General features: G+C 40.4%; 1 protein-coding gene across 1 annotated transcript in view; it reads left to right on the top strand.

Moving 5' to 3' along the window:
* The window catches only part of CLSTN2 (calsyntenin 2), a 197,484-nt gene that overhangs the window by 146,775 nt on the left and 30,184 nt on the right, over positions 1-20,525 (top strand). The window contains exon 8 of the mRNA XM_005425119.3: positions 18,282-18,444. Within this exon, the coding sequence (XP_005425176.2) occupies positions 18,282-18,444 (163 nt within the window). The remainder of the gene's footprint in view (positions 1-18,281; positions 18,445-20,525) is intronic.

Raw genomic sequence — 20,525 nt, 5'->3', positions numbered from 1 at the left:
TCCATTACAGCCCTGTCTATTCCGACACACTTTATTGCTACTTTCCATCTTTGAATGCTATTTTGACAAATATTTATTCAGTGTCTTGCTTCAAAACAGTTTTTGGTAGCACAAGGATGAGTCACCAGTGATGATAAATGGTGAAAATATTCTTTGAGATCCCAACTGAAAAAAGCTTGCTTAATATAAGTTTTTAATGCAACTGCTCTATCACTGCTCTATAACAACAAAATCTTCACAAACCACTCACAGTGGCTGTCCAGAACTTGCTTTATGACATACAGGATTCCCCCTGGGCCACTCTGAAGTATTCCCTACAAATTGGTGTGCCTTTGTGCATTTCTGATTTCTGCAGTACAGCCCAGTGTGAAATGCAGTGACTGCTCTGTGCTTCTGTAAAACTTCTATGACCTTAAGGAACAACCAAGCTCAATATTTTATCATTTCTCTACTTGCTTTTGCTTGAAGTTATTTGGACATTTTTCTGCATATTTCTGTTCTACATTTTGCAATTTTCTGACCTGTTTTATTACATCTTTATTACACTGGTGTGGGACTTTCAGCTGCTTTAAATGAGCTGGGTTGCCCCTTCTGAAAATGATCCCTGTTATGTGCTGTCCTTTGGGTCTTACATGGACAACTGTTTTTCCCATATGTAGTTATGGTCATTCCCAAGGGAAGTTAGAACTGTTGCAAACATTCTTTAGACCCTAAGGCATTAATTTATTTGTCAATGAAAGCAGGAAAAAGGAAGGAACTCTGCATAGAATAAAAGGAAGTTTAAATTGTCTATAGCACCATGAAATAATAAAAAGTATGACATTCTTAAAGCATCCTGTGGGAAGACTGTCCAACTAATTTAATTTCTTAGTGACAATCTTGATATGGAGTTATTAATAAATCTAAACAAGCTGGATTAAAGTGTCTGTTAGTGCCCTGGTTTTACACTATTCTGGGAACTCGAGAAATTTGAAGCCTAGAATGGAAATTCCCTATCAAACTATTATTTGAAGGTGAAAAGTCACATTTACTCTCTTATTTGTCAGCTATTTCTAATATTTCTCTTTTACACTGTATGTGATTTATCACTTGTGCACCAGAATTTGTACAACACATGCAGAAACTGGTTTGGAAATGTTCAAGATCTATTACTTGGGCAATTTCCTGAGGCCCCTCAGGAAATTTAGCTTAAAGGAAAAGCAAGTTGGCTTTCAGGTGGTGTCTGAAGCATTTCACAAAGATAGGACTGATATCTTTATCCTTGCAAAGGCAGGTTAGGAGACAAAGAGGTTATGTTATTAATAAATATAAATTCATTTATCCATGTTCATGAACTGTTTATTCCAACCTTAGAGCCAGGGTTTCTGGATGTCTGCAGTTTAGGAATAAAGTATGGTGGTGCTTTTCCATGGATTGCTTTAACATCTGGGTAGTCTCTTGACAATGTCAAAGCCTAGGAAGGCATATTTTCAAGCACACGGTGAAAAATTATGTAAAAATGCAAAACTGAGCAGCTTTCTAGCTCTACATTTAAAAACGAAACACAGGGTGCTGCCTAACTGCAGTCAGCCAGTGTTACTGAGCTGACATTTTTGCTTGATGCAATTTAGGAACAAGAAAGGTGCGTTATAATAGAATTATTTCATCATGAATGAACTACTGATCTAATTTACTAAGCCACCTGGAAGTTACAGCATGACAGCACAAAGACATGCTGCAGCTACTGTACATAATCAGGCTTTTCAGGTGCTTTATCTGTCAGCATGATTAAGCAATTTCATTATTTAAACTTGTAATTAAGCCATCCGTATTTTTGAAACCCATGGTGAAAATCAGTATTACACATTACAAGTTTCAAGGCTACAAAAGCAGCTCACAGCTTGCATGCAAATCAGTTTGCAAACTCTTCCTGTCACTGCAGTGAAGTGTCCTGTGTCACCACCACCAATGAATGTACCTTAAACAGAAAGGCTCTTATTTCAAAGCTGCATTTTCTAATGCAGTTATTTGCTTGCACCAAATAAGAACTTGATCTCCTAATCCTCCCTTTCAGTACTTTACCCACTAAATTTTTATTTTCTTATATCTATTATTGAAATTGTAGCATGTGTACGTTGTGCAACCTCGGCACAGAGAAAGATGCACTTTATATATCCCCTTAAAATTCCTTCCAGCTCTAATATTCTACAAATATATCGTTATGGTTGCTAGTGGTTTAATAAAACTTATATCAGGCATTTGTCATGTGAAAGTAGCCATATAAACAACTCCTCACCTAAGACTGCAGGAGTCATTTAGCTGAACTATGGATTTGTCAGTTCTCACTGCACCACCTCCCTAGGTCATCAAAATCAATATTCTTATTTACAGAGCTCCTGGGATGTATTAGGAATGACTGTGGTGGGTAAACCAAATGCGTGATTTACATGAATTTGAAGAAAGATCAATTTCACTTTTCATAAAGAGCTCTACTTGTCTAAAGATATTGACTGTCTTAAGACATAGATTTAAAAAACACTTTTTTGCATTCGCCAGGATTTCAGAAGAATTTATATCTAATGGCCATATTGAACTTTGCTGCTATTACTGTGTTTATGTGCTGCAGAAAGTAAAAAATTCCCGAGGGCTGCACCAGGCATCTGCAGAGCTGATGAGCCAGTGTGAAGTCACTGGTGTGAATCTGCACTGGCTGAGATTCCAAACCTCTGCTTCCATACCCATGGATATTCACTGTGTAAGGATAAAGGAGAATCAGCAGCTGTTAAATAAGGTCAGGGTAACTTTGCAGGTTTTCAGTTCAATGCCACCAATTAAAAATGTACTCTTCAAGCTGGGCCTGGATCCATGAGCTTTGCCAGAGCATGGCAGAGCCAGGCTAACTTCAAAATTTAGTATTAACTGTTCTCTCATTAGCAGTTAGGACCTGATTGGGTTACAAATAATTGTGGATCCACTTATAGTTTTGTAGCAGTACTAGTGCTGGCTAGGAAATGGAAATCCTTATGAATAATTTCATGTCTTGAAAGCTTTTTCTACTTCAGAGTTGCATATTCTTTATAAGCAGGCAGTGAACCCTACAGAAACTTCTTAGGCAGGCAAAAGCAGGATCCTTACTTGAATCTTCCATTAGCAGAAGTTGTTTTCAAATGAAATTAAAAGTGCAACTTTAATGTTAGAAATTGCAAGTTTATTGAATCATAATTTCAGGAAAGTTCCTGGAATTCTTTGGCATTATTGATAGCTGTAATGTTTTGTAGGGGTTTTTTAAGTAATTGCATATTAAAGTCGTAACAAACCTCCATCAGCAAGAAAATTTCCCAAAAGAAGCATCACTATGCCATAGAAGTTGCACCAAGTTCTGGTAGAGTATTATAACAAACCTTCCAATTTTAAAATATCCTCACAGCAGCCAGTGAAGTTCCTATATCTAATTTACTCACAACTGCTTGAAAACAGACCAAAAAGACGGCAGACTGATACTGCACAGATCTTCCTACCCCTGTTTTCGTGTTCTTCCAAATGGACCATGGTATTCCAGACACTCCAGAATTTTACTGCATTTTTTCAAGCAGTTACACAGTCAGGATCTCACTAAGTTCTTTTCCTATCTTACTGTGATCCTTTCATTACTGATTCAATCTTTTCCCTTCCAGTTTGTTCACCCCAATTAACCTGTGGACTCAAACATGTTCAGAGGAATTTACTGTTGCTGTAATTGCACGCATGGCCTGCGTGGCATTTTTTATTCTTTCCTAAGTGGCCTCATGCCCTCTCTCCCTGAGACACCTCTACCACCATCCCTGGGTTTGGATGCACTCCCAAATGAGGGTTTGCTGTAATTCCATGGCCAGCACAGAGACCCTGATTTCAAATTCAGCCTTCATTTTCCGTATGATGAATATTTAACCAAATGTGGCTGATTTAATGAAAACTCTTGCAGTAACTTAGCACCCAGTGCTCAGCTAAAGTAAATAGAAGGAGAACTGTGATAACAGTTAAATGTATAGCAATTCAAACATAAATGAGGGTATTAATATGACTCTAGAGTGTGTGCAATAGGAGGCCATAGATAGTCCTCTGCACGAAGAGGTGACAGGAAATGTCCAGTTGCTTTCAGGTAATAAGAGACATTGCTGAATGTCACACTTGGACTCCTTCCCGCAAGGGCAGAGCTGCTGTTGCTCTCCTTGAATGTCACTTCCTAGCCCAAATGGACTAATTGTTTGGATTTCAGAAATACACAGCTCTCAGCTGGCAGAGGATCCACCTATTGTCTTTATTTCTGCAGTTACAGTTCTTTTATGTCATGTAAGTCTTCCACATGACTTGGTATGGGTCTGTTATTACATACTTTAGGGGAGCATGTTGGAAGTTTTGTCCTTAATATTCAGAATTTTTTTAAAGTTATTTACAATTTTGAAAGCAAACACCTGACCTATTTGGCAAAACTAAAAAGGCATATTTTTCAGGGTGTTTTTTTTTTTTACCTGAAGAACCTGTTCTCCCATTTCTAAAAATAGTAATTTCAGCACCCATTTACCAATCAGCGAATCAGTGTTTCACTGGGAAAATTTCAGACAGCTCAATTGTGAATAAAGAACACGATCATGATTAGTACTAGAAGCAAGCTGCATATTGACAAAATAACAGCATTCTCTGGCAAAGTCACACATACAGCTGATAACTAATTACCTTCCTACGGTATGTAACACATAATCAGTCTGTCTGCAAAATGCCAGCTCTGTAATTAAAGTCCCAGCAGCCCCCATTTCACTAAAGAGACTATGCATAATATTTGAGTTGTATTCTTTCCTGACTTATATCTATGTATAAATACAGCAGCATGGACACACAACCATTCTTCACCTTACAGAAATTATTAAGGGAGCCAAGTATGACTCATTGCCACCTTTTAGCTGCATTAAAACAAAATAGCTTTTGCTTTTCCCTGCATTATGTCCTAATTGTCTGCTGGAACAGAAGTAAATCCCAGACTAATCTGTATGGGGAAGGAGCACCTATTTCTGCTGTGCCTTTGTGCTGCTGTAGCTGCCCCCAGCTCAGGCTGCTGCGGTATCCACACCTGCCAGAGCAGTGGGCTCTGGGCTGCACGAGATTCCCTCCATGGTTCCCTGGAAAGCTCCTCTCAATTCAGTGTGAGACTTGTGTGAAAAGCAGGGGTTCTTTCATCCCCAGTTTGCACTGTGCACTTTCAACAGAGCAAATAACGTTTCAAGTAAATCGCTTCTCCCGAAATGCGGAAATTGTGAGAGGTGTTTAACACCCATGTCAGCTGCATCTGCCTTTGCTGAGCATGTTTAAAGCAACCCTTGCAAGCAGTCTCAGTGCTTCCTTCAGAGATCAGAGCCTTTGAAGAGGGATTTGCCAAGTGATGGGGGCCTTCAAAGAGCCAGCAAAGGACAGGTGTGCAGCCCCAGGCAGGATCTTTCTTCTGTGTGCAGCGCAGCCTGGGAACCCCAGTGTTTCCCAGATGGGAGCTGAGAGCTTAGGCATCGAGTCTGGATGGTTATTTAATGAATTAATGCCGGCATATAACTTCCTGTGGGATGTGCATTGATCAGGGAGCGTAGTCCCTTGGTCTGACAAATTGAGTGATGTGTGTAGGTGGGACTGTGTGAGAGGCAGGAGACAGGAGCTCTCTTCAGGAGGTGTTTTTAGAGCTGAGCACAAGTGTTTGTCCTCTAAAGCAAACAAGCCCCAGCTACCCTGTTTTCTTTGTCTCTGGGGTCTAGTTTGCATTAATCCCACTCTTTGTACCTTTATAACATCTTAAAAGCTGCCTGAACCAAGTGTTTTATTTGTTCAGCAGCAAGAAAGGATGTATCATCCTGCTTTGAACGGGGACAGCCTCCTTTTTTCTTCATGAAACCTCCTGATGCTCAGAGAGACAAAAAAGACCCTTCAGGAGTGTGGCCATACCTCTCAATTGTCTCAGTCCTTGAAGCAGCAGGCAGTCAAGATGCCTGACCAAATGTAACCTCTAAACACTTGAGTATTATCGTTTCAGGCAGGTTTCTAGAAAGCAAGCTGAATAAAAAGCATGTATATTAATATTTGAGAGGTAATGGCAAAGAATAGCAGGGTTTGTTTTGTATTAACACTCATAGCTTTTGGGTTTTTTTAATTGAGGTTATGTTTTGATTAAGTATTATCAATAAACTGAAAATTATTTGCTTGGTTTTCTAGCAAATAATGGGTTTTTCAGGAAGTGTGCTAAATGGGCATTTCATTTAGTTTATGACCACAATTTCATTTGCAGACAGAGCCCTCCAAAGTGAAAAATAAGTTTGTTGCAAATCTCTTAATAGAAATATCTGACAGACAGAATTCCTGCATGTGTCACCTAAGAAGGCAGATTTTGGAGATGAGAGAACGTGATTTAAATTCCAGATAAGATTCAAAGGTGAGGCCTCATGAGTGATGAGGCCTCATGAGTGAAATTAAGTAGAATTTTATGCATTCTGTCTTGAGGAGGGAACAAACTCACAGACCAAAAGCTCCTTTCAGCTCCCTTTGAAATCAGGTTGTTCAAAAGCCCACACCTTTTCAGTTTTGGAAAGGACATTAATAATGCAAGAAAATAAGACTGACACAATTTGTGCCTCAATGTACATTAAAACATCCCTGATCTCTGTACTCCCTTCCCAGTGATGCCCTCAGGAACATAATGGGTGCCATTTTAATGCTATAAATGCTTTATAAATGCATTAAAAGGTGAAATTTTAAAAATTATTTCAGCACTTCAATAAATAATGTCAACCAAATATCAGGAAACAAAGGAGGTATTTAGGCCACTTCAGTTAGGTAGAAGCTCAAAGGATCTGGTGGGTTTCATAGTTCTCCTTAATATTATTCTTAATTGTTAAGTGGTAAATGTGTTCAGTTTGTGAATAATTCCCAAAGACATAATCTCCCCAAGTCTTTGCATTTTTTTCATCTCTGATCATATGTATACACATTTGGGTATATAACATTTATAGCAGTTTCTTTAGTCTAGAGAGATATTTAACAGAATATGGACAAATACGGACAAATCACAGTGTAGATCAAGATCTGGCATATAAATGAAACAATCATAGAAGCCCTTTCAATTGGGAGGCAGGAAATTAAACTTGTAGTGTTTATTCTTGCTAAGACTTTGGTTGATCTTTTTATTCCTCAGATTCAGTTGATTCAAGTTGATCTTAAAAAATGTCCCCATGTTTCATTACTTAGTGGAAAATGCATACATCTCAGAATATTGATCATTCTTTCCATTTAGATAGGAGCAGTTTTCCACCCTGATAGGAGCCAGGCAATATTTTATTGAGCCTGACATGCTGCAGCATCCGTGCTGGGGCCTCTCTTCCCTTGCTTTTCCTGCTCTCCTCAGCTGTAGATTTCCAAGGGCAAATCCAAGCTGGCAGTGGCCATGCTGCATCTCTGAAGCAAAGTTCTTTGCATTATCCTTAATGGTTTTACTTGTTCTTTTTATACTCTGACATCAGGGGACTTTTCTGCCTTTTTTAAATTCCTGATTGGTTGGTGTTCATGAATAGAAAAATAAAGGAGATTTTGGAACAAAAGGAAAAAAGGGAAATAATACACCACAATGAGTTACTGTTCAGTAAACCTTCCTGTTACAAGTAATGAAATATTATAAGAACAAAGAACAGATAAAATAGAAATAATTTGATTTTTAATTTACTTTTTTTAACAACAGTAGAGGAGCCTGAAAAACTCTTAAAGTGGTCTGCTCCCCATCCCGGCTGTCTCACTTTGGCTGGCAGCAGTGCTGCTCCCTTCATTGGGTACCAGTTTCTGACAGCTTCAGAAGGGAATATTGCTTCTGAAACAGGAGGCCACTGCCTTGCTCCCATTCTAATTCTTCTTTGGAGACCAGCCCTTAGTCCAGAAAGCCTGGAAAGAGGGATGATCCAATCCAGAGCACAACAGTCACATAATGTTAACTGGGTTTATTTACACAAGGCAGTGAGAGCAAGAGAGAGATAAATGCCCGGGAAAAATTCCCTTACTGGTGAAGAAGAACAAACATTCAACCTAATGTCATGGAAATTTCTTTATGGGACCATTATGACAGTTTATATAAATTATTTTCCCTTCTATTACCTACCAAGACTGTTATTTGGTAGCTTAAGGAATATCAACAATAACTTTAATAGTAGAGTTAACAGGGATCAGTTTTCATTAGCTGTGTGTCACTTCAGTAGTTTAGTTTCAATTTCAATCCAACTCAGTTATTAAATACTTAGTTTCTAAAAATGTTTTTTCATCTTTGCATGCTCTGATAATTTCCTTTTGTTTAATAGTTTTTAAATCAATTTATTCTGATATGAGCTGTTGAAAGTACCCTGCCTGAACAACTAGAATACTAGAAATTGGTCTAATATTCACATTGATATGAGCAGTTTGGAGTTTATTTATTTCAGTGATTGTACTGTGCTGACTTTCTATAAACAGTGTTTTTAAAGGAGTGCATGAACAGAGACAACAGGTGAGGAGGGTGATGGTTGGTGCCCTCCATCTTCAGGGAAGAAGAAGATCTCTGTTCTCGAGATCCCTCGGCCCCAGGGGGTGAATTTGGGGGGGACAGGTGTCCCGAAAGTGAGAGACTGTGCTTTTTTTTGGAACTGAGAAAAGCATCCTTAAAAGGGGAACCCTAGAAGCAGCTCTGGTCCATGAGCAGTGGTGAGAGCACTGGGCATGGAAGGAAGATGTCATGATGGCAAATGATCTCCAGGCGGTGCCACGTGTGACAGGAAACACACGAGGTCTCAGCAGTGTTCCCAGGGGAAGCCTATGGCACCAGAGGGACTCGCCTCTTCTTGATGAACTGAGAATTGATTATCTAAAGGGTGGTGATGGACTGAGAGCTGGTGATCTGAGGGGTGCTAAATGAATTGAGAATCCAAGGTTCGTACTACTGTGATGTGTTGGAAATTTGGTGGGAGGAGGAGGAATGTTTTTGAAAGGTTTTAATTCTGAGTTCTGTGTGTTTGTTTTATGTAGTTGTAGGTTAATAAAGTTTTTTTTCCCCTTTATTCCTAAGTTGGAGCCTGCTTTGCTGTATTCCTGGTCACATTCACAGCAGACACCAGGGAGAATATATTTTCATGGGGGCACTGGCATTGCGCCAGCGTCAAACCATGACACTTTTCTTTTTCTACAGTTAGTGAATAGAGGTTTTCCCTGAGTTTTCTTAAGTCTTTTCTGTTTTTCCACACTGGAGGTTGTTTTGGAGAGGACTCAAATGTCACATGTGGTTGGATTGAAGCTGGCTTCGTTAAGTGCTGGAATACTAGAGTGGCTGTTGTGATTCCAGAAGGGGCAGGGGATGCTGAGGTGCAAGGCAGTGATCTGCTCTGCCTGGCAGAATGCCAGCAGCACCGGGAGGGAAGACACTGGCTATCAGTGAGGTCAGTGCCACAATTAACATCTTCTCTCCAGCATATGGGGCAGGGAGCTCAGACAAACCAGATAATAAATCTTGGAAAACTTACAGTTATATTTGTCCACTTAGCACTTTTACACCAAGAATGACACACAAACCAGAATAAAACTAACTCACAGTAACGATAAATTTGCCCCAGTTGCTACAGGGTGACTTGCAGTGTCTTTGTTCACCTTCTTTCTTGAGATGAAAGACATTGGCTGTGCCAGTCAACCGCCAAATAAAAGACACTGCATAGTTCTGCAAGATTCGGGTTTTTAATCGCAGGAAAATCAAAGATCAAAACACGGTCTGGTGCTAAACACAGACTCATCTGTTTTAGGTGCTTGCTGTTCCTTCTGCATTCATTTGAATGGACATGGAGGGGAAATGGGCTGAGGAGAGAAAAAATAATTACTTTTATTTTTCACTAAAGAGTAAAGAAGAATTTCTGATAAAATACAACAAGGCGTTTCCTATGGGAACATCCATAGCTATGAAGATAGATACTTGGGAAACTTGCTATATAAATGTATTTCAGGAATTAGTTTGGATTAATTGGTATTGCTGGGGTACTTTCTCAAGAGAAAAAAAAGGGTTAAAAGATTAAACTTTCCTCACCAAATTTTCTGAGGGATTTAGTGAACATCCACACTTCTCTTTGACATGTTCATTTAATGATATTGCGTAGTAAATGGCAGGGCTCAAGGTACTCTAACAAAATATTCTATCCATATTTTCTTAAAAATATCAAATCTTAGGTATGTTTCCTAAACAGTCTTTGAAAATCTGTTTTTTTAAGTGAAAGAAAATGTCTAAGTCATATAAACATTAAGCAGAAGAAAATATGTACTAGACAATGAGTAAATAGTTGAAAATATCAGTTTAGAAAGACGGTGATTAGATGCATGCTTATTTGCATAAAGCATTCACTTGAGTGCATGTACACAAGAAATTCCATCAGGTTTTTCTAATGGGCAGTTTTTTAAACTATGTAACTGAATAGTTCATATTGAAGAAACAATTGTTTTATAAGGCACATGAATTCTCATTTTAAATCAATCAGCATGAGGCTGCATTATCCTTTCAATTAGTGAGATTATAAGGGCAAGGTAGTGCTTCCCAGTCCTTCACCTCCAGTTTGTTTCAAAGTACACAGTTGTGGGAAATCCCTTCTGCTTTGCTCAGCTTTCTGAAGAAGGTGTCAGTGCTGGGTCTCACAGAGTCTGTGGAATGCCACCAGTGCCTCCTTCAGGAGCTTGGGCATGAGGCACTGCCAGCAGAGTCCTGAGAATGACATCCCTGTGGGTCTGCCCACCTCAGTATCATTACAAGAGGATTATCTTCCTTTTATCCATTCAGCCAGGGTAGGAAATACAGCCTGTTTCCAGATTCCTCGCCAAAACTCCTGTGAGGAAGCAATACCTTGTTTGTGACTTCCATAAGGAGCAGGGAAATCTCTTTTGCTCCCTTCTCTGGGTAATGTTCTTCTGATATTGAGCTGAGGTTCCAGAAAGAAGGGATTAATTTGCACAGTGTTCATCTCCTTTATCCTATGACTGATCACACACAGTCCTTTACAAATGCAGCTATAGAACAATGGCTAATTATTTTTCCAAATAACTCCCTGTACACAGAGCTGTAACATCACATCAGCATCTGTACCAGAGACACCCAAGTTCTGATACAGCCCTGACAGCTGTGGAATAGCTTCCTCACTAAGGAGTACATTACTCCATCCTACAGCCACTCCTGCTGACTCTTGGAAGAATAGTGATGCTCCAGTCTCAAAAGCAGAAAAGCTGGTCCAGAGCAGAGCAGTCTGGCTGGTTGGGTTTTTCCTTCAGCCACCAGCTGTCAGAATTCTGCAGCTTACTCGGGGAGACTCTGTGATCACTTTTGAGCAGGGCTGTGCAGGCTGAGATTCCAGGTACAAGATTTATGTGGAGGTTGCATGTGCAGCAGTATTCTTATGGACAAAAAAACACTGCTTTGTGTTACGTGGAGTCAGAGGTCAGAGACAGCCCACTCCTCAGATTCACACCTGGCAACTGAGCACCCTTTATTGTTTCACTTTGTACGGGGGGTTTGAAACACCCTGGTCCAAAACCCTCATTGGTCTGGTCTGAACAGCTCCCAGCTCTCTGAGCAGTGAGATGTCTGCAGCTTAGGATGGAACAGGACTGGGTGAAGTCCCTGTGTGCCAACCCAGGGGCTGGGTTATGGAACTGGGCTGGGTTTCTTATTTGTGACTGAATTCATTGCTCAGCCACAGACCAGCTGTGACAGCTTTGGTAGATTATGATGATGCTTTGCAGTGTATCACCTGTAAATTTAACTGCGGGAGTTTGTATCAATGCCTCCTTTTCCCATATGCAGTGTATTTTCCTTCCATCCTGCCTTAATTACTACTTCCATACTGTATCTATTGGCACTGCAGAGACAGGGTGTATTGATTTTACAGATGGGGGAAAGATGTCGTGTGAAGGAGCTGCTGAAGTATAAATGTAGAAGACAAAACACAAAGAGAGTATCTTTTCAAAAGGCCCTGGTACCTAATATGAATATTTTAGAGCTTGATTTAAAGTTTTCTGAAGAGGTTGTGGAGATATTGGAGACCTATCTGCAATCTGCGCACCTTCACTTAATGGTCAGGGATATCAAACCCTTTCCCAGAGATGTTTCAATCATTTCCAGGAAAGCAATGCTGACGTTGAGTAAAGCCAACATGTGGTAAATATGTCCTAATGCAGAGTTTATTACTGAGGCAGAATAATAATGCTACAAGATACAGCAATTCATGTGACTGAATGGATTTGATTAGTCAGTGTTTGCACTTTGCTTTTGTTTATTTCCAAAAGCTCTTCCCCAAAATGAATATGCTGACAGACTGTGCTGTAGCACAAAGCCAATTTCAAGTGCATATCTGTTGACTCCCACAAAAGCAGACTTTTACCATAAAACCACATCTTCATGGCAGAAACAGATTTTTGTTCATTGTGTTAGAAAACAGAAAGACGCCAGGTAACCCAGGTACCCCCAGTGAAGCAATGCCATCCTTCACACTGAATATCTGCATACTGAATTACACACTTGAGATCTACACCAGGCTATTTTTAGCAGTGTTTTCTTCTGTTCCTGGTAGTGTAGGGATAATTAAAAAAAAAAAGAAGAAAGAAAGAAAGAAAGAAATCAGAAGTGTTTATAGACAATGAGAAAAAGAGCTCAAAAAATCAACTGTGTAACTTTTTTTCCTATACCACTTAATCAGCTTTGCAGGTAGCTCAGCTACTGAAATTTAAGGCAAAGATTTATTAGAAGAAATCAAAAGGAAGCAGCAGTCATAGCAACAGCAATGCCCCAAGGTATCTCCTTTTCTTCTTTTAAACTAACATGGCTAAATTGCACATGCCTGTGGATGAGAACTGACATTAGGAAAACAATAATAAATGAGATTCTAAAGTAACAGATAAAAGCTCATTCAATATCTTTAAAGATCCCATTTCAGAGACAAACCATGGTTTATCCCAGAGTGGGAGAGGAGAAAGGCCCTTTGTGCTCACCTGTGAATTGCCTTCATGGAAAACTCACCAATCTCAGGCAGAATGACTCAACTGCCTAAAATGTTTAATTTTTTTAAATTTACATATGTAATACACATCTTTCTCTGAATAATTGCAAATATATGGAACTTTTTCAATTTCTATGAAATCCACTGCCAACCAATTCCAGATTATTATCTTTTTTTAGGCTTCCTTGCTGCAGGGGCACGACTGCTTAGTTCCTGATTCAAAGTATAATGAAACAGTCTTTCTTTTAGCTCCCTGTTTGTAAGCAGTGCAGTGTTTTCTCTCAATACTATAAAAATATGTTCAAAATAAATAATGTAAGTATTTAAAATATTTTAACATCTATTAAAAAACTATCAAAATTATTGGAATCAACAGAAAAAGAGCAATTCCAAACTTTGTAAATTTTTAAAAAGCTCTTTCAGGAGGATTTTTTTAGAGATAGAGAGAAAAATGTGGTGTTTTTTAACTGAAATCAATATCCCTCTCCCCATCCAATTATCATCTATTTTCAGTGCTCTGAACTGGGGTAGTAGGGGCCAGGCTTTGAAGCAGAGCCACAAAGCATTTGGCTGCTTTCAGAATAAGGCAGGAGGGTTGACCAGGGGACTGTGGCTGAGGGAATAATGCTAATGCCACTAAGATTCCCTGCATTTTTGCCTTCTTTAGTGAGGGGATGTAAAAATGCAGAGTTGTCCACTTTGAAAAGCCTGTCCATGGTCACTTCTCCCTTGGCACTGCTGTTTTTCCCTAAGGCTGCCTCCCCCTGGCCAAACGAGCTCAGTTCTCTCAGCCTCTCCTCATGTGGCCAGAGCTGACACGCCTGCTGGTTCTCCACTGAATTCACTCCAGCTTATCGAAATACTCCTTGTATTCAGGGTCCCACAGCAGGCCCAGTGTTTTAAGTGTGCTCTAATAATTGATGGCTAACAATGGGGGTTAAGATGCTTTCTTGAAACAAGTGGTTCAGTCAGACCACTTTTGTGAACTGAATGAGTGGTTCAGACCACTCAGGCGGAAGGATTTTTGTCTCATGGCTGCAGTAAGTGGTGCTGTTTGCAGTGAGCCTTTCCTTTCCTTTCCTTTCCTTTCCTTTCCTTTCCTTTCCTTTCCTTTCCTTTCCTTTCCTTTCCTTTCCTTTCCTTTCCTTTCCTTTCCTTTCCTTTCCTTTCCTCCAAGCCTTCCCTTCTTTCTGCTTTTGTTAAGCATATTTGAATATGTTCTGAGAGCAATTCCACAGCAAATTCCCAGGAAACAGAAGATGGAAGCCCCACGTGCCTCTCCAGGCCCTGAAGGGACACTCTCAGAGATGGAAGCCCCACGTGCCTCTCCAGGTGGAGAGTGAAGAGAGTGAAGAAGAGTGAAGAGACACTCTCAAGTGTGCTCTCAGCAGCACCAAGGGGCTGTGCAGAGCTGTTTCCCTGCTCAGGCTCCCTGGCATGGGCACACTGGGCTGTGCAGAGCTGTTTCCCTGCCCAGGCTCCCCTGGCTGCTGAGGGATACCAGAGGGATGTGCAGGGAGCTCAGCAGAGGCCCATGGTGAGCATGAACAGCTCTTCCCTGGGCACTTGGGGAGCACAGGCTGCCTTGGTGTTGCAGCCAAGCAGGTGAAAGACCCCCCATTCCTGGAGTGGCCCCAGCTGACTCGAAGGAGGCTCCAAGAGCTGGAAACTGCAGTTTCTCCCAGGTGCCAGGCCTGGCCTGTTGGACAAAGCTGAAAAATGGGGAGTTTTGCAGGCCACCCAAGTCTGGTTCTAAGCACCACATGCTTCTCGGACCAAGAACTTTGGTTTCAGTCTTTTGCTGAGCATTCCAACATAAAGCACAAAAATCTGATGCTTTTCATTAGAAGATGCCAAGAGCCTAGGTCACATACTCTGTAAGATTTATATGGAGGCTGTTTTCAGCTATTTCATAAAAGCATATTCCAGTGCAATGGCTTGCACTAGGACTTCAGGCTGTTTCATTCACTGTGATTTGATTAATACTTTTTTGAGGCAGACTGGCATGATAGAGTGATTAGACCAAGCCATCCAGCAGTTTTGGAAAGCCCAACTCACTCATCTGTGATTTTATCTCATTACGATAGCTTTATAAATTAAATTTTTAAAATAAATTTCCAACTTGACAGTATTAAAATTTCTTTATTTGCCAGTGTAGTATATTTTATAATTTTCTTTTCCTGGCTTCGCTGCTTCATATTGCATTCCATTGCCACAGTGGAATACATGCCGGGAAAAAATTGGTTTCTTGTGTTAAGAAAGCGAAGAAGGTGTCTGAAGTAACAGCATAACAAATTACACACCACAATTATTTATTTCATTATTTTGTTGCTTGTGAAATGGCCAGCCATGAAGTACTGCCTGCTGCTGAAGGACTGGGATGTATTCCAGAGTTTGGAAGTAATTTTTTGCTTCCTTGTAGAATATTTGTTTTTACACTGGGGCCCAGTACAGATACTGAAAGATGGTTTAGAGGAATAGACATGTGTCTGTGTCCCTAAGCTGGACTGAAATTGGGTGACAATTAAGATAACCAACAAGTGCTGTTGAAATCTCAGGAACAACCAAGCTGAGACTGTAAGTCTTATCCTTCAAAACAACGCTTGATGTGTTTATGTGTTAAAATTTAAGGAAATGCAGGTCAGTGAGGGTTTGAGGACATCACCAAGCTGTCTGCATGTTCCAGAATGTATAAGAAAAAGTACTTTGTGTGGACATCTACAGTTGGACATCTGTATTTTCTGTATTTTTCTTGGAAGCACTTGAGCCCAGTTGCAGGAGCCTTGAGTTGTGGATTTTATGAAATGTTGTGTTTTCAGGAAGCATTTTCTTTGAAAAATCTAACTGCCTAATGGATTAATTACACTGGCTACACATTACTGTGCTCTTTGTGGTGTAATGCCCCAAAATGTTTTGGTTTGCTCTGTCAAAGTGCCCTTGCTTTAGTTAAACATGAGGATTACTCACTCATTGGGGTGCACACGGGGCACATGTGATGCAGTTCAGGGTTGCAAAACAGAAACAGTGTGGAACAGTTCTCCACAAAGTGCCAGGTATTCATCCTGTAGGTTTGGCCATGCAAGGTCTCTCAAAACGAGGTTTTGTTTTCTGTGAAATCTCAGCTGCACGTGGCTGTGATGCATCAGATGCTAATGAGGTCAGGGGCTTGGCAAGCTGCTTTTCCTTGGAAGGCAGGGCTCCACAATACTGTTGGTGGTTGGAGTTTGTTCAATAACGTTTTCAGTCTTCCAATTTATTTACTTTCAATTTTGGTTTCAGTTCATTTAACCTTCAGAAAACATTTGTGCTGTCTGCTGCTTACAAAAGGAAGGCTCCCCCCCAGCAGCCCCTTGCTGCATTTATCTCTTGCTGTGGAGCTGCAATGTCTGCAGTAATAAATGTATCCGTTTGAAATAGAAGTAATTAAGTTCTTGCTGAAATGTCTTCTGGAACAAAACGTCAGCTTTTGCTTTCAAAGGGGAGATATTGCCCCAGATAGCACTTCACCTGGCCAAGGACAAACTGTTATGGTTAAACATCACTTTATGCTTGCTTCTGTGAAACAGCAAGCATATCTGCATTTAAGCACTTCCATTTTTTAATGCACCAAAACAAGGATCTGAAAGTACCGTTGTTGTAACTATTCTTTTGTTTTTAAAACAGCCCTCTCATCCTACCAGTTTGCTGTGATTTATTCCTTTGAACTTTTAAATTGAAAGATACAACAACAGAAAAAAATAATTGGGCAGACATTGATATTTGCACACCAGACTTCTGTCTCTAGAGGCATGGGTTCATCCAGCTGTACATTTGTAAACTAAAGCTGAATTTAGCCATCCTGCAGTAATCCCTGGTTGTCCAGCTCAGAAATTCATATGTGATTTGACACTAATGCTGTCATCCTGAAAGTTTGTTGTCACTGAGGCTGTTGCTTTTCAAAGCTGGTGGGTGTCAGGGAAATCATAAGGATCCTCATTTTCCCACCACCTGGGGAAAAGCCAAAAGATGAAGGGTGGAGAAGAGGTGAGTTCCCTGCCCAAACCTGTAGATTGCTGTGTTGCACAGCCCAGTTCGTTTTAGTACTGTCAAGGTCCTGGCAGGTTGCACAGGATTTTCTGAGTACTGATGGGATAAGTTAATAATGGCAATCATCAGTCCAGTGACTAAGGGCTGTACATTTTCTTCATCTGAACCTAATAGGAATGCTCAGTAACTATGCCAGTACATCCTCTGTGTATCTGACATGAAGTGTTCTGTTTTCAACACTAGATACAAGCGTTAAGAAACTAATATTATTGTCTTGGTTTGAAAAGACACATGTCTGCTAAGGAAGGCAGGATCCTCCCCTGAAATGGAAAATGTAACTCCCTCTGAATAATTATAATGTTGAAATTAAGGGGCTCTCAGGCAAAGATATGGGAGAGTAGGAATGACAGTTCTTTATTAGGGAGAAAAAAAAAAAAGCATAGTACAAAACAACACTGCCAGAGTCAGAATAGGACCTAAGCCCCTGTACGTCAGGGTGGTGGCACAGCCCCATCCCATGGGGGCTCAGCCCTCCTGCAGTGCCAGCTGTGCTGCTGCTGGAGCAGGGATCCTGCACAAGGGGGGAGGTTTCCTCTGCAGCTCCAGGGCTGCTGCAGATGGGCCTGGGCTCCCTCTGGGAATCTAGTGGGAAAAAGCTGACTACGGTGTTTCGAAATCTCAGATTATATCCAGGTAGGAATGCTTGGCTCCTCCCCTGGGCAGAGCATCTCCCCATGGGATGCTGGAATTGGATCAGCCCTGCAGGGACACTCACTGGCCATGGACAGCAGAGATCTCCTGGAGGGAGGATTGGCTGTGGGAGAGATAAAGAAAACTGCCCCATGAACAGAAGATAACTGCCCCACCTGTAACCAATGGCAATAGAATACACACCCCCAGCCACATCTTGCATTTGTCACCTAAGATAATTATGTATTAGGAAATGTGAAAATACAGATGAAATGCCAAATTGCCTGATTTTTCTATTTTGTATCCATGTCTTGTTTCAGAGTGTGTTATAAGAAGCCTCTATTTATCACGTATATTTTGCAAATATATATTTTGCCAGGAGTATTTATCAACATTGTTTTGGCTTTCATTAATGTTAGAGACATAGAAATTACAGTAAAATTATTTCCCACAACTGAAATTTGGAAACACCATTTGAAAACCACATGGGATATAAAAATCAGTCTCTGTAAGAGCTGACTAATGCTTTGCTGTGTCTCCCAGATCTGTGACAAGGAGTGGCACTACTATGTGGTCAATGTGGAGTTCCCCGTGGTGACGCTGTACATGGACGGGACGACGTACGAGCCGTACCTGGTGACCAACGACTGGCCCATCCACCCCTCCCACATCGCCATGCAGCTCACAGTGGGGGCCTGCTGGCAAGGTAAAATCACGCCAGACAGCAGACAGCACTACCAGGAGTTCAGGCCAAGAAAGAATCCTGCTTGTCTCGCTGATCGTACAGGAAATAAACTGCTAAAAGATTGATGGTAAAAAATCAGGTGTAAATCCAGAGTTGTTAATGAATCTAGTCCAAGGATAAAATGGACAGGACGTTAACAGGCTTTGCATTTTCATCACCTGAAGAAATATTGGATACAGTTTGTCTATTCAGTGTGAAAGATTGTCTTCTTTATCTTTTGTCCTCACTTCTTTTAATTGTTTCCCTTGTTCTCCTGCCTTAAGCAAACTATCTAAGTACTAAAGAACTCCAGCTATCTCTTTTCAGTCCCTGCTTCAGACTTCTTTTACAACTCTTGGCCCAGTCCTGGGCTCTTCACATTGGATGTATCTCACCAGCAATTCCAGTAATTCACTTGATTCGCCCTGTTGCACACCAGAGGTAAAAGTGAGAGTAAAATAAATCCAGAAATCCAAACCTGTAAGCCATATGGGCGTTTGCCTAAATATTACCTTTCTCTGTTTTCTACCCTTAATAATCCAATTCTTCTCATTCTTTTTACCTAGTCCTTGCACCACTTTCTTTCTCTGTTCTCTGCCTTATTCTTGAAGTGCTCCTTTTTCTCTGCTCGTCTGTTTTTGTAAAGTTGTCTCCATTACCCTTCCATGTTGATTTTCTATTTACACTGTGTTTTTTCCACTTAATGTATGAATTGAAGGAAACTATAATTAGGAAAAATGCTTTAACATAGATTGTGTCTCTTCCCCACTCTTTCACGTAGTCTCACTTTCTCCATTATCACCTTGTTTACCAATTTGCTTATTTGCAAAACTTGGACATCTTATGTGTGGCAGGGCTGTTCAGTGCTAATAGTACTCGAAGCAAATTCAGCTGTTAGATTATGAGTGGGGTAAAGATCCAATCTTTACTTTGATGACAACATGCAGAATGAAGCTGCACTAACCTTAAAAACAAAATTTCATAAGTTGACAATATTGATAATTATTGGAGGTGTGATGAGCTGGTCGGCATTGCACTAATGCCATATACTTGGAAAAGTATAGATTGCTTCTTGTCTAGCTGGTGTTTGCATGTGTTTTTTTCTGTTATGCAGTATTGGTGCAGTACTTTTAGATCAAAGTTCCAGAGTTAGAAAATGCAAATGTAATTTGTAAATTTAGTTCTTTCCAGACATGAGCAAATGCCATAGAGGCTGTGAATAATCATGGAGTACTGCCTTCAGAAAAATCACTATTTCTCTGTATCTGTACTAAAACAAATTCATTTTAATCCCTTACTGCATATTTATACAAGGATCTTCTGCATAGGTCAACATAAATGTTTTTGTGCATTATTTGTATTACGTCTGCCCCTTACCTTTTTTCATCCGCACTCAGTGTTTTCATTACTCTCTAAAAGCAATCTTTAGTGTTTTGGGGTTTTTTTCCTAGAAGCCTTGGTATTGCTGGGAATCCACTCCCTCCAGCCCTCACCTGAATCTGACGTTAATCAAGCTGTAGGTGCCATGTCTGGGGCCGTGGGGCAGTTTGGGTGTCTGTGCAAGAAGCCCTGCCTAAGCAAAAGCTGTGCCAGCTTTGCCACAGCCCTGCATCCGTGGGCTTCGTCTGCTCCCAAGGCAGCTGAGAACAAAACCAATAATCTTGCTCCCTTTGCGCCTCTGTCTCCTTGTCTCAAATTGGGAAGAGAAGGAATTAAGGCAAAACTGCTCACATAGGCTCCCAGTACATTCAGGCCAGGGACTATATTTCATATTTAAGCTGTTAAAAAATAAAAAAGTGGGTATTATTTTCAAACATTTTTATTTTTGCCTGGGATAATTTGATAGCTTAGTTAATAACCATTCAGGATGAGATTCTGCTTCCTTTTTGGTGGAACACCTAATTTAAGCTACTGAAATCATACATATAGCTGCCATTGGTATGTACTGCAATATTATGTTATTATTGCTCTTTTCATAGTGACAGAATTTGAGTTCCTCAAAAGTGGAAACAAATTTTCCACCTAATGAAAATGTTAAGATTTAGTAATACAGTGTGCTGAAG

Source organism: Geospiza fortis, unplaced genomic scaffold (assembly GCF_000277835.1).
Source record: "Geospiza fortis unplaced genomic scaffold, GeoFor_1.0 scaffold118, whole genome shotgun sequence".
Taxonomy (NCBI): domain Eukaryota; kingdom Metazoa; phylum Chordata; class Aves; order Passeriformes; family Thraupidae; genus Geospiza; species Geospiza fortis.
The sequence above is the reverse complement of the archived record's forward strand: the minus strand, read 5'-3'. Positions and strand labels throughout refer to the sequence as shown.